The 16,109-nt window shown below is 36.7% G+C and overlaps 1 protein-coding gene across 1 annotated transcript in view; it reads right to left on the minus strand.

Moving 5' to 3' along the window:
* LOC104271004 (receptor-type tyrosine-protein phosphatase N2-like) overlaps nucleotides 1-14,434 on the minus strand; it is a gene marked incomplete at both ends in the record, with an annotated part of 93,606 nt that extends 79,172 nt beyond the window's left edge. The window contains one exon of the mRNA XM_009865543.1: nucleotides 14,321-14,434. Coding sequence (XP_009863845.1) covers nucleotides 14,321-14,434 — 114 coding nt within the window. The remainder of the gene's footprint in view (nucleotides 1-14,320) is intronic.
* Between the last annotated feature and the right edge of the window lie 1,675 nt (nucleotides 14,435-16,109).

Raw genomic sequence — 16,109 nt, forward strand, 5'->3', positions numbered from 1 at the left:
TTCTATATGCCCACGATTCAACGCCAGAGCGATAATTTTTCTTTCAAAAGTACACACAGACACCTGATGAATACTCCAAAAATTGAAAGAGCACATGAAAAATACAAGATTCATTATCCGGAGTATAGTGTAATACAGCAAGCACCACCAGAAAGAAAACTCTAAGTCCACACTAACATTTATAACAGGAATAATAGTCTCAGGATGTTTTATACCATCTCAGGATTGGTGACACGACTCTCAGGGATCCCGTATTTTGTTTAAATTCAGCTTTGTGGGATTCAGTATCCAGCAGTGCAAAAATCAATATGCATGCTCCACCTGCTGCTCGCTCTTTATTGCACTGCTAAAGATGCTGCATCTACACAGGGTGATGTTGGATGTTTTGGAAACTCAGAAAAGGTTATAAATGCTCTGCCTCCTATAAAAGGTTTCACCTGATTTCTGACATTATACCTGATTTTTCTCCTTAGAATTACCTGTAAAACCAACTCACTGACTTACATAAGTTCATTGTCAGAGGACCTACAGTCAGTTAACCAAATGTTTATGTAGATACATTTGTGAAATTATTTATGCAGCTGAAAAAGTTAACAAAGAAATCAGATTTTTTAAAAAAATCTGTTAAAAAATAGATAAAAAAAGTAAAAATAAATAAAGAAAAACTATTACACTTAGCCCTTGCAAACACTGGCTATCCCATTAGTCACTGGTAGCATAACAGAAAATCATATTAATTTAATAATATGCCGCTTCCCAGAATTAATATTGTTACATTTCTGCAAGTTTCATTTTAAAGGAAGAGCTGGTTTGCTTACTGATCAATCATCCACGTGGGAGACCAAGACATTCTTAATTCTTGCCCTTTGATCTCTCAAGCCCTAGATGGTTGTACCATTGCAAAGTGCAAGCCTGGAAAAGCTGGTTCACTCAAGCCTTTCAATGTGTTAGCACAAATCCTCCAGAAAATAAGTACATTTGGGTGGGGCTTTCTGGGCATGCTTTGATTTCACAATCCTAGACTTGTGCTACTGAGTATTTTTCTTCTATTTTGCTGAATCTTTGAAGAAGAAAAAAGAAGAGAAACATCTCAAAATTCTTCTGCATGACAAATTGTAAAAAATCAATGCCTTTTCTTTCTCAGCATTACCCACTGTCAGCTGCAACTTGCTCAGTAAAACAGCAGGGAGGTGAAAGCCTCTAAATGGCAGGTTTTATAAAAATTGATGTTTTCAGTAGCCTTAGCAAAGAGTAAGTAACATCAAAACAGAAAGAGCTGCAGTATTTTGAAATTAATGAAACAACAAAAAATAGGGACGTTCCAGGCCAACTTTCTTTTTAAGAAGAAAAACATTGCGTTTTGACTATTCCAACATATCTGTTACCACAGGTTTTGTAGAATTTATAAAGATATAATAGCTTGCACTTTTTCTCCCCAGGAAAGATAAATATTTTGAAAGATCCAGGTTGACCTTCTGCATAGTTTTAAAGCACTGTTTTAAGAAAAATGGAAAATAGCATTATTTTCTAGTTTTCTATTGAGATGGAGGCACTAGAAAATAAAAGGTAGGTAAACAAGTTTATCTTGTCTGTAGTTTAAAGAAAAGTAGTGAAGTATAAAATAACAGAAATTTTAAGATTACAAGAATATTCCCAAGGCTAAAATCTGAACTACCTTCCAATGAAGACAAGTCAGGCAGGAACCTGTACTGTGACCTGTCAAAATGAAGTTCAAGATAAATCCAGGATCTATTCAAGAACAAGTTTCACAAAGAAGTTTATGCCAAAACAACACAGCAGGATTATAAATTACCCACTATTGAACAAAGGTCAGAACTTGAGCATTGATTAGTTTATGCTGTTTCACAAATAAATGATAAGCATTGAGAGGATTTTGGAAAAATAATTAAATGTTGCAAAAGTATGGGTTACAACAAACTGCAGCAAAGTTCTTCAGTGGCCCGGGCACTGGGAATATGAAATTGTTTCTCAGGTTCTGTTCAGCCTGTATAAGACGATTAAAGTTGTACCAGAGGCTACTTATCCTTAAAGTACAACTTAATTCCTGTAAACACCTCTCCTCAGGGCCTGGAACATGGCTGAACTTAAATATTGCATTCAGTGAGGCACAAAGGACAAAATTCACATGACTGAACGTTAACAGCAGAGGCAATTGAATGTGGACTCCCTAGTCAATGGGGAGCTGAGCAAAACAGTCAGTGAAATCTAGGGTATGATTCACTTCATTCTGCAGTCATCTGAAATTAAATAGATGAATCACACCCTAAAAGAGCCTGTTTCTCTATTGTTTATAAAGAGACCACCAGCAGACAGAGGCTGTAGACTCACGGCTGTGTGAGACGGATGCCAGCCACACAGTCAGAGTGTGGATTTTCAGTTCAGCAACAGCAGAGGCAATGCAAGGTGGGAAAGTGCTTGAAAGACCATCTTGGGACTGACTGGCATTAAGAATGGAATGGGACAGAGTGGAGGGGAAGTAAGAGGGTGGAGGATTGAGAGGTTTGCAAATTTTCAACCCCTTAAATATTTTTCTGAATCAACATTGCCCTCCCATATAGCAAACTTGAGGCTGCTATCAAAAAAGTTGCTGTGAGCAACTGAAATAACATCTCCATGCACACAATAATATGTGCTGGCACTACAAGAATGTGTATCTCCTGCCTGTACATTGAGCAAACTGGCATAAGCAAAAATATCTACTTCCTTCAGAGGTGACAGGAGACTTATGCCAGAGCATTCTGTGATGATTAGCTGCTGGCCTAAGAGGAAGAGATGAATGTCATCTCTTCCCAAAGTTCAAAGGAGAAAAATTAGTCGCAAGAAACTTAGGATGAGGTGAAGAGCAGAGTCCCAGGCAGAATGACCAACAGAGACAAGGGCAAGGCTGCGTGGGATATTTGCACATGTTGTTAGGTCACCGCTCCCTATGAGAAAAAGAGAGAGGATTTTATTAACAAGCCCCTAGTTTTAGAATACAGGTTTGCATGTTTGCATATTTTTAATATACTAATTTAGATACTGAAGGTATGTCTTTAAGACAACCCAACACGATGAAAGTAAGGTTTTACTATCAATGCTTAGCTGAACCTTTAAGTATAGTTTTTAGCACAATGCAGGAAGGAAATCTAGTAGTTCCTAAAGCAGATGAATGCAGTAGTAAAGATGAAACAGTGACATTATGCTGAAAGATTTTAGCAGAACAGTTAAGTGACCAATTTCATCTAAAATTTTAGCCAAACGTGAAGTAGGATTTCTTATATACTAAGTGATAAAGTTGAGCTCTTAATTAGACTGTCGAGTCTAGGAGGACCAGAAGTAAATTAAACTTTGGATACTTATACATAGTGATCAGATACTGCAGTACAAAAGAAAGATTAGATGATCATAACTAATCTAAGTTTTAATTAAAATTTAAAAGCAGACAGGTTTTGCACTGCCCACAAGGGAGAAAAAGTTGAGTTCCACCAAGATGGGTTCAAGCGTATTTTCCTCATTTCTGAACTGAATTTGATGTTTAGTCTTTCTAACGTTATTTTCAGCTTAAAGAAAATTCTCCCAGTTTAAGCAACTCACAGTGGGGGCCACATTCCATTTTTATTTATTGACTGGTGGAATTATCTCACAGGTTAATAAAGATGGTAGTAAGAAGTTTTCAGTGTCAATCAACAATTTAATTTTAAATTTAAATTCAGTGTACTGCTCTCTGAGCATTCACTGTCCTCTGCTCAAGCCTGCAGGCAGTGTCCGAACAAGCTTCACTTTGATGGAAGGAAAGGGAAGAATATTTTACCATAGTCTCTCCCACATATATGCAAACAAATGCTAATGCCCAATCTTGCAGAGTTTCCAGTGAAGATTGGTGGTAATGTCAGACCTATAACTCAAAACATAATGCATTTTCCTTCCTACGTAGGGCTGATTGACTTACTTATGATTTCATTAGGTAGTGAGTTCAACCTTACTTCTACTTAAAAATTGTTTCCAAGTCATTCCTGACTTCTGAAAAAGCATCCATTATTCATAAATATTTTATGAAGTGTTTGGGTGAACAAATTTATATGTAACTATTTTTTAATCTGTTTATTTTTCCACTGGACATGACCGGCCCAAGTCACAGAGAAGTGACCTTAGCAAATACTTTAAGTGCATGGTGTCACTCATTAAAGCTAGCACATGTAGATTTTTTTTCTGAGATAAGGATATATGTAGAAAGCCTATCGGGTTAGAAATTTATGGACGATGAATAACAAATATTGTTTGAAGAGTCAAAGTATTATTCTTTAAAGAGGAAAAGTCCAAACCTTTAAGATTTTGCCTTTTCTAGAAGAAAAACTACAGGAGATACCAGGACCAGATCAAGGGGATGAGGTCCAAGGGGTCACTTAGCACAAGCAAATTGCATCAACCCTCCTCCTAGACAAGAGGAGGTTGCCGGCTCTGCATGAACGTGATGTGTGAAAAAAAGCTTGTAGGAGCAGCAAGCAAGCTGGAGCAGATGGAGGGGTTGGGAGTCTTGACAGCAGGGATGCTAACCAGCAACTACCCCAGAGAAAAGTGAAGCAAAGATTCAGGAGGGCTGTGCGTGCCAAGCAGCCAGCTCAGGTCTCGGCACAGGAACAAACCTGCTGCTGTGCGGGGTGATGGCACACGGGTAACTGCAGAGAGGCCCCTCACGGAAGAGCTTCCCTTCCAGCTAATGTTTGGGGGGCCAAAAAAGTAGGAAATGAATGAAGGTGTCTTTGTGTTTTGGAACTATATCTTGCGTATACATTTACGCTGCTGCTCAAACGAGAAAGTGAGAATTATATGGCGAACAGACCTATCTCATAAAGAGTTGCAAAGAGAAAAGGTATGTATCTGAACAAAATAACTGACCTCTTAATCATGTAGAGTTCTGATTTAGGAGGCGTTTTGGGGTTTTTTTCCATTGTTTTACAGTATTAGCTAGTATTAAATCCCTCTAATGTCTTGAATGTCACTATTAGCTGGATGCCTGCTAAAACCTTGTAACTATAAAGAGAATGAAAAGCTCCATGGTTGACACTATATTGAATGTCACTAACTGCAACATTATCAGAAATTAACATACTTCACTTAGAGTCTACCTTCAAAGACCTGAAACTCACCAAGCTATTTGAAAAAGCTGAGTTGGAGTGCTGAAGTCTTTTCATTTGCTTACTCTGCTGCTACTAAGGAAGGGATAGAGGGAGGAAGAAGACAGAGGAAAAAAAAGCTTTTGCGAAATATATGTTTGGAATATCTCGGCAACTGCAAATTGCCTGGAAACACAGAAAGTTGGGTAGCCAAGAGTGCACACAAGCTGCAGTCCCTTTCAATTTTTGCAATTGGGTTTGTATAGAATCAGGTACAGGTCTCACATGGGACTTCCATTCCTTTACTGCCACAACCAACACAGACTTTTCTACACCATAGATGTTTCTTAATATTTAAGTACAGCAAAGATATTCCAATATGTTACTAACCAGGTGGTTACTGTAAGGAAAAAATACAACTACAAAACATGATTAAATAAAACTTAGTGATTATGAAATTAAATTCTTGGCTAAGGCTAACATATCTTTATAATTTTTAGATCATTTTATATTTTTAACATTTAAAACGTTTAAATGTGTTGTCAATTAAGTCAATCACTGTGATGATATCTGTAAGGGTAAGTAGCCTTTTCAAAGGCCAAATGTGAGACACTGGATCAAATGGGTTGCTGCTTGTCAGCTGGCTGGAGCCTGACAGAGGAAATAAATAAATTAATCTAGAGTCCCTCTCCCTCCACCCATTGCCTTTTCAGTTAATACCTTTTGTTATTAAAAAAAGGGCTGTCAGCATCCTGAGCCACGTGTCTAGTTCAATCCTCTCAAAATACACCTGTGCTACTCCCCTGTACCTCATGCTATCCCCCTGCCTGATACCTCACCCTCTGCAATTTTCTGCAGTATCTGTGGCTTCTTACACGTGTCTCAGCTTTTGTGGCCTGTCAGCTGTGTATGACCAGCTCCAAAATACAGAAATAATGCACTGGCTGTAACATTTGTACACAAGAGCCAGCCAATTCTAAACAAATGGGTAACAGCTGATTTTACCCCAGCAGACAATAATGCCCCTTTGCCCCTTTACCTGGCTAATGATTTTTCAGAAAAGCGTTTCATGACATTTATTACACATTAAAAGCTCAACTCTGGCCAAATAGTGTTTAAACTGGGAATATTTAAAAAAAATACTAGAAGATAGACGGGCAGAGAGTGCATCCATCTCTAACGGTATGTTTTTATCACACAAAGAAAAAAGTAATAGAATAGTAAATATGAACGAGCACCTAAAGGCTCAACACAGCTTTCTAGGAATGTATCAAACAACTAGAAGATGCTCAGGCAGGAATTTTTCCTCCTCACAAAAGCAAGTGGAGCTACAAAAAACTAAAAGGAAAAAAAGGTTTAGTTTCTACAATATTGCAGATTCAGCAGCCTTTCACTTCCTTTCCAAGTCAGAGGTTTTGCATTGTTGGGTAGCTAGCAGGTAAAATAAAGGAAAGGAAATCAGTTATCTGACCATGCTAAAGAAATGTGAAAAAGCTACATTCAGAACAACCCCCACACACACCAAAATGGGATAAAGAAAAAAAAAAAGTAGTTTAATAACTTTGTAGTTTTGGCATACGCTAAGTGAAACAGAGAAAGAATATTTAAATCCTTTCTCAAAGACCGGAGACACTTCAGTGAAACAGACAGTACAGATCTGTGCAATCCTTAATTAGAAATTGGATAGCAGCAGGAAAAAAAAAAAGGAATAAAAGACTAAAAATGGGGGGAAAGTCCTTTTTGCAGTTTTAAGATTGCAAGAAGTTGCAAAAGAGAAACTAAGAAATGGACAAGTGTAGAAGGGAAAGGATGATTTCAGTATCATAAAGTGCACAGTCTATACAAATATACATATAAAAATATATACAGGGAAGACAAAACAGGTGTAACTTCTGAAATACAGTGAATATAAGCTAAGAAACAGTATTAAAAAAACCCAAAACAACCACAAGTGGAATTAATAAAGAGATTAATATCACCTAGCCTTTGCAGGAAACTGCTACATTTTTCAGAACCATCCTGCCAAAACCATAAGATAAAGAATAAAAACATCTTAAGTGAAAAAAAAAAGAATATATATATATATTCCGTATAGCAAAGGGAAAAAAATAACTTTTGTGGGAATACACACTGAAACAAAGTAAAGCTTCAATCACACTATGTGTGAGCGATGTGATCTACCTATTGAGATTTTGTATGAATAAGATTAAAATCACGTTTTTGAAAAAGTAAACCTAAATTTTTCAGAATTTAGAGTACCGATTATAAAGCTAAAATATGTCAAACACTAGGTGTCATTAAGAGTTGATACCTTAAAAGAATGTGAGGCCATGTAGATAGAAATAAATGGTGTAGGTAATGAAATGCAATGAACATAGAAAAGGGAAACAAATTCCCTAGTAAAAAACAAATAAGCAAGACGACACTGGTAGTGTAATGATAAAAAAAGGCTTATGTAGAGTATGTAAATGTGCTATAATTACAGATTAATAGTACAAAATGGCATAATTAGTCTGAAAATGATGTAGTGATATTCAGTTTCCAAAAGTAGCATTATTAGAGAATACAGCAGCTAAAGAAGTAATCTCATGCTTGAATTGATATTTGCTGATATTCCAAGCATGGGAACAACTGATGATGAATTGCAATTTGATTGCTGCATTTTCATATGGGTTTTAAAAACATAGTATGTACCCACATCATTTCAAGGCCAGTGTATGCCCAGCCCAACGGTCCCGTGGAAGGTGTTATTTTTTGAAAAGAATAAGAATGAAGTTCAAAGATTCATGTGACATCATTAACAGGGCAGCAGGTTAATGAATAACACTTTTCATATAATGAATTTCCACTGTTGAGCTGTTGCTCAGTCTGATGCTTAGGATAAGGCCATCGAGAGGCAGCCTGGAGAGCTTGCTCAGTAAAGTCCAACGGCAACAAGAGGAGGATCTTTAGTTTCTTCCACAGAAGGAGGAAACAGAGAGGGTCTCCACATTTCAAAGAGAAGAAACTGTGGAAGAGCCAGCATGGATAGCTTTATGGAAAAGACTAAGCATTAATACAGAGATTAAAATCCATGAGGGGCCACATAGACCTTAAAAACAAAGGAGGCAAGGCAGGAATTGATCGACAGACTTTGATATTTGCATTATATTATCACTAATTTCTATGTTTCCTTGGAAAGAAGAGCTGTAAAGTTATTTGGGTCAGAAAGAATTTGATGGGTTTTGATTCCCATCAGTGATTGTCACTGCTAGTTGATAGAAACATGACACGGAGAAGACATGCAGACCTTTTCTCCTTTCTATCAAACATATTGTTTAATGCATTATTTTATCAAAAACACAAGTAAGAGCTCTGATTGATCATTCTCTTTTTTAAAAAAGGAATATGATGTTGATGGAATGATATACATATCTTCCAAAAAAGCAATATTCAAATGATGCAAAACTGAAAAGCTTTATACAAGTGTTACGGATACAGATAAAATTAAATACATATAAAAGAGGTCTTCTTCTGTACTTGCTAATATCTTTCTCATAGTACACAGAATATGCTTTGCTCCTATAATAAATTTTTGTAATGCAAACACATTTTTCATAAATACCAATTTCCTGAAAAGAACATTTTTTGCAAATATTTTACATGGCAAAGAGCAAGTCAATGCTCTATCACATTCCTTCAGGTAAGCAGAGCAGCCATACAAGGACCCAAATAGAAAACCAATCTATATATTTTGTTCTGTGCTGTGCAACATACTGGTGTTCAAAAAAGATTTCAAAGTGTATTCTTTCTGGTGCTTTACAAATAAAACTTCTTGCTTTTTCTCAAACTCATTCTTAGTTTTCCAAAGTTCTGTTTAGGTCTTTGAAGACCAAAAAAACATGAGTGGCATTTTAGCCCTTCAGAAAGGCAGGAATATTTTGCAATCTTTTCAGTGCATTATTGTCCCTTGAGCCAAAAAGTTACGGTAGCGTGACAGCGATACCAGGAGAAGGTAAATATGTCCAGTCCCGGCTGAGTTCCTCCAGTGTAGCACATCATGGGGTTTATGCTTCAATTCCTGGCTTCAGCAGCTATCTCGGAGAAGAATTTGCTTTGTGTACAAAGATGTCTGGAGCAAGCTGATGCCTGGGAAATTTGATGTAAAAGGACTGCTATTTCAAGTAAAACTTTTTTTTTTTTTTCTGAAAGCCAAAAGAAGAGTTTGCTTTCCCTTATACAAATATTTGAATCTGAAGAAAAAAACTGCTTTCTCCTACTTCTGCTGGTTTCAGCTTTCTATATACCTCCATAATGATGTGATAATCACCTTACAAATATGTGCAGGAACTGCATTATTCCTTTCAAGTTTATTTCAAAACTGAGCTTATAAAGGCTTACTTTTAAGTCCGTTACCTTTGTTGCAGCAACAAATAACACTTTGCCTTGAAAAATTGTCCTGACTGAAATATTTAGCAACCCTTCCGTAATTCACAAGCTGCATGTGTCAAGTCACATTCATTTCAATTTTCAAGTTAACTGATTGTAAATCATTTTAGTTTTTAAAACAAATTTTGCTGTAAGAGTATAAAATTATTTCTAGCAAAGTTACGTTAATCACTTTACACTTAACTGGCTGGAATAAATTTAGCACAAATACTGTTTCTCCCTGCCAAGAGCTTCCTGGGTTGCAAAGAAAACACAGGACAAAAGTGCTATTTTTCTTCAAATAGTCTGTAAACCTGTTACCTATTTCCACAGCGTGTGAGCTTCTTCAGAATATCTTGCTGACTTCTACCTAAATGAATTTAAATGTGTATCCTACTCTTTTTAGTTTTCTTAATATCACTTTTGATATTTGAATATGTTAAGCAGGACTTTCTTTTTAACGGTGTGAAAGAAATTGCTTTCCTCGCAAGTAAAGTTTTGAACTAGGTGTTAAAGCAAAAATCACACAGCAACAGGGATACTCAGGAATCATTTCGTAATGACCCCAACGTACATAAACAAAGCAAAAAATATTTATCTGTTTTGTTCTTCAGTCATGCTGCACAGATCCTGCAGGAAAGTCACAACAGCTGTAATTAGTTAAAATTTAAATAAAACCTAAGACAGAAGCTAAACTACCAATTATTAATCTAATATGCTTTGTTTCTAATACACAACATTCTCTTTGACTGTGCTAGAAACAGTGTTCACTGGGCACAGAGCGAACACTAAAATACGACTTCTAGCTCAGGAGAACCACATGCCAGCAAGCACACAACGCTTGCTGGTACGAATGCTGCAAAATGCTTCTACATGCTTGAACTCTCCTTCAATTTTTTCCCTGAAGAGGCACAGCAGCCACTTCCAGAGGCACAATCCTAAATCGTATGAGTATTTGTTGTGACTTTGAGCAAACACCCTTATTCTGATGTCTTTAAGGAAGCATGTCCTCCAGGCTCCATCTTTGAGCTCTTTCGTCAAGTAATGCTCATTGCTATGGCAGCTGCACTTCCACAGAGTTTGCACGATGTTATCAGCTTGTCTGAATTACTGGTTAGAAACTGTTCTATCAAACAAATGTAAATCCCTCTTGGAGTAAGCAAGTTGAGAAATACTACTGTTCAATATTCTTGTTGCTTATGCTGATATTTCAAGCACTATTCACGCATTCATGCTTGAGTTATAATGCACCATGATTAGTCCTCCTATCTCATTTTCCATGCTTCTAATCTTATAGATCAACCATCGGTGTGAAACTGTTTCCCCAATCTTGCTAAGAATCTTGGTAATGCAATCACTTTCCCTTCATACTAATATTGTTGGGACAAGAAAATAAAGCATTTTATAATCTATTTAATCCATTTAAGTAAAAAAAAAAAACAACCACAAAAAAAAAACCCAACCAACACAGTATTGTACGCACTTTAGCTCAAACAGGGAAGTACATAGATGGTTTACCATTCTTGGTATATTCCAAGAAACATCTTGTCCCAAGCTGGACAAGAGGACATAGAAGACCAACCATAGATAAGCATTTCCATTTCTTTCAGGCGCTATTCATTCAGCCCTCTATGCTGATACTTCCTTTGCTTCCCCTTTCCAATGATTTAGTCTTAACTAAACAGTATTCTTGTAATTGTCCTGTTTATCAGACAGTAAGAACTGTTTCAACTTCTCATAGATTATAAATTATAGCACTACCAACTTCAGAAACTTACTCAATGACAGCATGAGTGAAAATGCCATAAACAAGGGTATTTGAATGCTAACAGATCATTTCTTTGTAGGAAACTAATATTCCAAGTCATTCATTTCTATCATCAATCTATTAGTAGACAGTGTAGGCAAAGATGGACTCCATGTGTAAAGAAGATATAAAAATTATACCATTATGAAACCTGAATTCAATTTTAGTCAAAGTCCTTTATTAAACAGATTATCATCAGGTGTCTCACTCATCAAAGCCTCTGTCATATGCTTCCCTACTGTAGTAAACACTTTGAGCTGGCAGAATAGCAAATGATATTTGGTATTCATATCATGTGGTCCTTTGTTTTATTGCACCTGACCATACAATCCTCCACTTGGACCATGATTCAACTATATGCATCATTTAAAAGTGATCAGCAAATAGGAAAGAATAAGGAAGTAATTTTTACAAGGCTGTCTATGGATTATTATTTCTTTTTAATTCTATGGAAATGGATGTTAACAGGCTATTGTAATATTGTAAGAAGACAGCAGGAAGGAAACAAAAATAAAAAACAAAGTCCCATTACAAAAATAAATAAAGAACCCAGAAAATCACTCAAGTTATTAACTTTCAGAATATCTGGTCCTCAACTCTATATACATTTTAAAAAATTAGAAAGAGTTCAGTATACATATCACTAAAAGTTTTGCTTATCATGGCACCTACTATATAGTCTCCAAGAAAAAATTTTCCTGCTGTTTATAAAAGAGAGAGAAGAGATGCAGTCCCGCATCCTTTCTAGGGAAAGTGGAACCAGTCAGTACTGTTTTGGAGAGGGACAAAAGAAAGAGATATTACATCAAGGGAAATAAGACCTCTGAAAATGAAGGCCTTTCTTAAGGGTACCTGAAACCTTTGTATGGTCTTGACAACGTCTTATCTCTACTGCATCAATGCTCTCGATGTTTTGCACACAATTCACAGGAGAACAGCATTAACTGTGCAAGGGAGCATCACAGTCAGAAAACCTGACCTAAGGGCTGGATGTCTTACATCTGATAGCACTAGCAAACAGCAGTCTTCTCTGAGCAACCCGATGTCTGTAATCCATTAATCTGATAGCCTGTATCGATTCTACTCCTTCCATATTTCTGTCCTCACTGAACACTTCAGAATTTGCCAAGGATACTGAGAGTAAAAAAAGGGGGGGAAGTGTTTTTTATCACATCAATCATTTGAACAAGAGTGTTCTAGCATTCTATTATCTTTTACTGCTATATTTAAGTTTTCCTTCCCTGAGATACCCACAGGCCACAAAAACTGCTTGCAAAAGTTTTATATCAGTTCAAAGCTTATACACACTTGTGTATGCACCTCTAAATGTCATGAGAAAGAGAAGATAAAAGCAAAAGTGCTTTCGTTCTCCACCACCGTTTATATCTATGTGTTCCTTGTCATTCTCTTGCTACGAAAAAGCATGAGACAAGTCCAAATTTCAATGCCCAAGTTTCTTTAAAAGAAGCATACTGCAGTTCATGCAACAGACACATTAAGGGAGGTGGGTTGCTGATAACAGAGATCCTAGGAAAGACGGGTTTATGGATCGGAGAAGCCCTTAGTAAAGAAGGATCTTATAAATTCAAGTTAACTAACCAAAATCTTATGGTAATGAGGGAGATGGAGAAAGGTAAGCAACATTTCAGCTGGCCTGGGGTATCCCATCAGCCTCTGCAGGGGTCCCTCCAGAAGGACATGAGTCTTTTTCAAGTCTCTCACCTTTACTATCCTTGTGGATGAAGTGTTACACAGGACCCATCACCAACATCCAGGCAACGCAAACGAGCGCTGCCAGTCCATGCAAGCATGATCAATGTAGATATCAGTTTAGGTGTCTTAGTGAGGTGGATGGGCCCCTCCTTCTTCACTGTATTCAGAGAGCAGATGCTAGTTTTCCCACTCATACAATGTTGCCCCAATGACATGGTATTTTCAAAAATTTGCTTGCATCTCAGCCTTTAGAAGATGACAAAAGAGCCACAAGTACTATTCATAAGTAACTGTTAATGAGCCAGGGGTTGCTACAATCAAATTTTGCTGGGTTTGCTTCATTTTGACAGGCTGTTGGATAGAAAATAAATCTCTGGACATTTTTTGAATCCTCTAAATCAATGATTTCCAAACTACAAGTCGAGCCTCTAAGGATAGTAATGAACTTCCAAGAAATCAATTTTTTCTCACAATTAAAATAGCATCATGTTAATAAAACATTAGTAGTTTTTAACTGAGATTGCAACCAGAAAATATATAGGAACATCCACACAGATTACACGAGTGCAAAATTAACCGTTCCAACAATCCCCTTAGAACAATCTAGATTACAAGGACTTCTTGCTCCTGCAGCCACCTACAGTAAAGTTTTATTTCATGTATTAGTTCATGAAAGTTTGTTCACTTTATTGGCTTTCACTTTATCAGCTTTCACTTTATCCAAGTTTTAATTTGTTAGTTCAAGTCATGCCATTCAGAAGCTAGAACATCCTTTCTGGCTTTAGAAAGAGCACAGAGATTAACTTCAGAAACCTGAATAAAAATTAAAAGGAACAGAATAGATGCAGCTTGTAATGAAATCAGAGCAGTTCTACTTAGGTGAATTCATTAAAAAGTTAAGAACTGTTTCAGCTAATTAGGAGGTGTGTGCTTTCTGCCCATGCACCCTGAAACATGCTGTGGTGCAAAAGTACACGTGACATCTCAGTTTTCTTTCAAAATTTGTGCAACACTTGCATTCATAGATGCTAAAATTTTACTGTATAGAAGGTCAGTGACAGGCATGCGCTACACAGGCAGGAAGCACCTCTCCTGAAACTGCTTCACCAAGTCCTTCTTGCAGATTCAGAGAGTCACAAGGATTTTTACTTTTATAAAGCCTGCAGTTCCAGGCCCGAAGCACAGTGTGCTCAAAAACTGAAGATGTCACCTCAGAGGGGGCACAGAATAATTGTAACCCCTGGTGCAACTAACCCTACTCCAGGTTTTTTTACTGTACCTCTGTGCGAGAGCTTCTCCAGGATAATCCTTAGGCGCTGAAGAACAGGGGGTGAAATGTCATATTTATAGACGTCTGTTACTGGCACTTGCTGACATCTCCCAAATATTCCATCTGCAGGAGAGAGAAAAAGAAAAGGAAAAATATAGATTTCATTTTCTGAGAGGAAGAAATGCATGATGAGATGCGCATTTCCAATGTATCCTAATTATATACTGAAAGAACCTTCTGAAAGACACTTTAAAAAGCTATCAAAGGACTACTGAAGTCATGAGGCAGGGTATTTTCTACCAAAATAAATAAATACTAGAAAGAATATTAGTTGGAGGAAGATTCTATTGTACAAGTTATGCACACAATTTATTTTATGAAGTAATTTCAGACTTCTGCCTCCCAAATTTTTTGATGTAAGACTTCTTTACTGACAATTCAGTGGGAAAAAATCCTTAATGTTCAGCACCTACTATGTTGCAGACGAAAAGTGCAGCATCCAGAAATATAAATATTAATTTGCAAAAACTATGAGGATTTGCTGAAACATTTTTAATGCAGGAGCTGTGTGTTAGGCATTGGTAAATGGGAACTGAATCCGAGATGGCGAGTAAAGGCTCATTTCAAGAAGTACCCTCTAATGCATGCAATAAAAGAAAGCTGCTCACAGAACAATGAGATATTAATGTGGCCTAATTTATTTAGCTCCATTCCATTTGTCTAAAATGAGAGACTCTTCTCATCAATGTCTTTTCAAATCACACCTTCTAATTAATTTAGCTTCTTATTAGTCTTTATTTAGGGAATTGTTCATTTTGAGACAAGTTTCCTGTGTGTGTGGGAGGAACAGGGAGTTCAAACATTCAAATTACCTTTCTCCCTTTCATACAAAAGCCTTATTCAGAGCCTAGGTGCTTCACATGCAATCTGACCATCTGCAATTCTAGGCCTCGGAGAAAGAAAGTGGTTTCATTTATTGTTCGAAACAGTTCTCTTCTATATAGTGATCCAAAGGAAGCAATTTAAATGCAACAAGTTTAATTAGCAAAATATGCTACTGCGGTACTAGTTTTAACACAGTAATTACTTCTGCTCTGATCTTACATCTAAGCTCAGAAAGGAAAGCTACATCAGATTAGTAGAAAATAACGTTAAGTATTAACTTGCCAACGTCCGCTGCTTTCTCTGCTGCTTCACAGGGCTAAAAGACTAGAAATGGGAACTGCTGGCCCAGCTGTTCACAAAACACAAATAATGGCAGAAAAGAAAATAAACCAATCTAGGATGCAGGAAAAGGGCATTATTAGCCCTCATTATTAAACACAAATACCTCATTGAAATTAGTCATATTCTTCTTTCTTTGCCTTTCCCATCCTCCTGTCATTTGCAACTGCCAAATTAAGTTAAGTCAAATTAAAAACTTACTTTTGAATCTAATTTTGTTATTGGAAACTAACTTAAATTTAAAAACAGCGTACACAGATCTGGTTTGGTTTTCTGCAATATAATGTATAAAGCAGCCCAAAAGCAGATTAAAATATCCATCTCCATTTAAAAACCTGTTGCAGTTGGAAAGTAGCACGGTATATAAATATCAGTCACTCATAAATGGGTGGATGACAGGAATAAATAAGGTCTCCGTTCAGAAAGGACATTTCAGTGTTTAAGCACAAGACTGTTAAAAATGTAATATAACTTGAAATAGCCAGCGCTGTTTTGGAATACCACCGTTACTGGCTACAAATAAATAGGACATAATGTATGTTTATATAAACGACTAATATTACATGATTTTTTT

Source organism: Apaloderma vittatum, unplaced genomic scaffold (genome assembly GCF_000703405.1).
Source record: "Apaloderma vittatum isolate BGI_N311 unplaced genomic scaffold, ASM70340v1 scaffold6180, whole genome shotgun sequence".
In the NCBI taxonomy this organism is placed as follows: Eukaryota; Metazoa; Chordata; class Aves; order Trogoniformes; family Trogonidae; genus Apaloderma; species Apaloderma vittatum.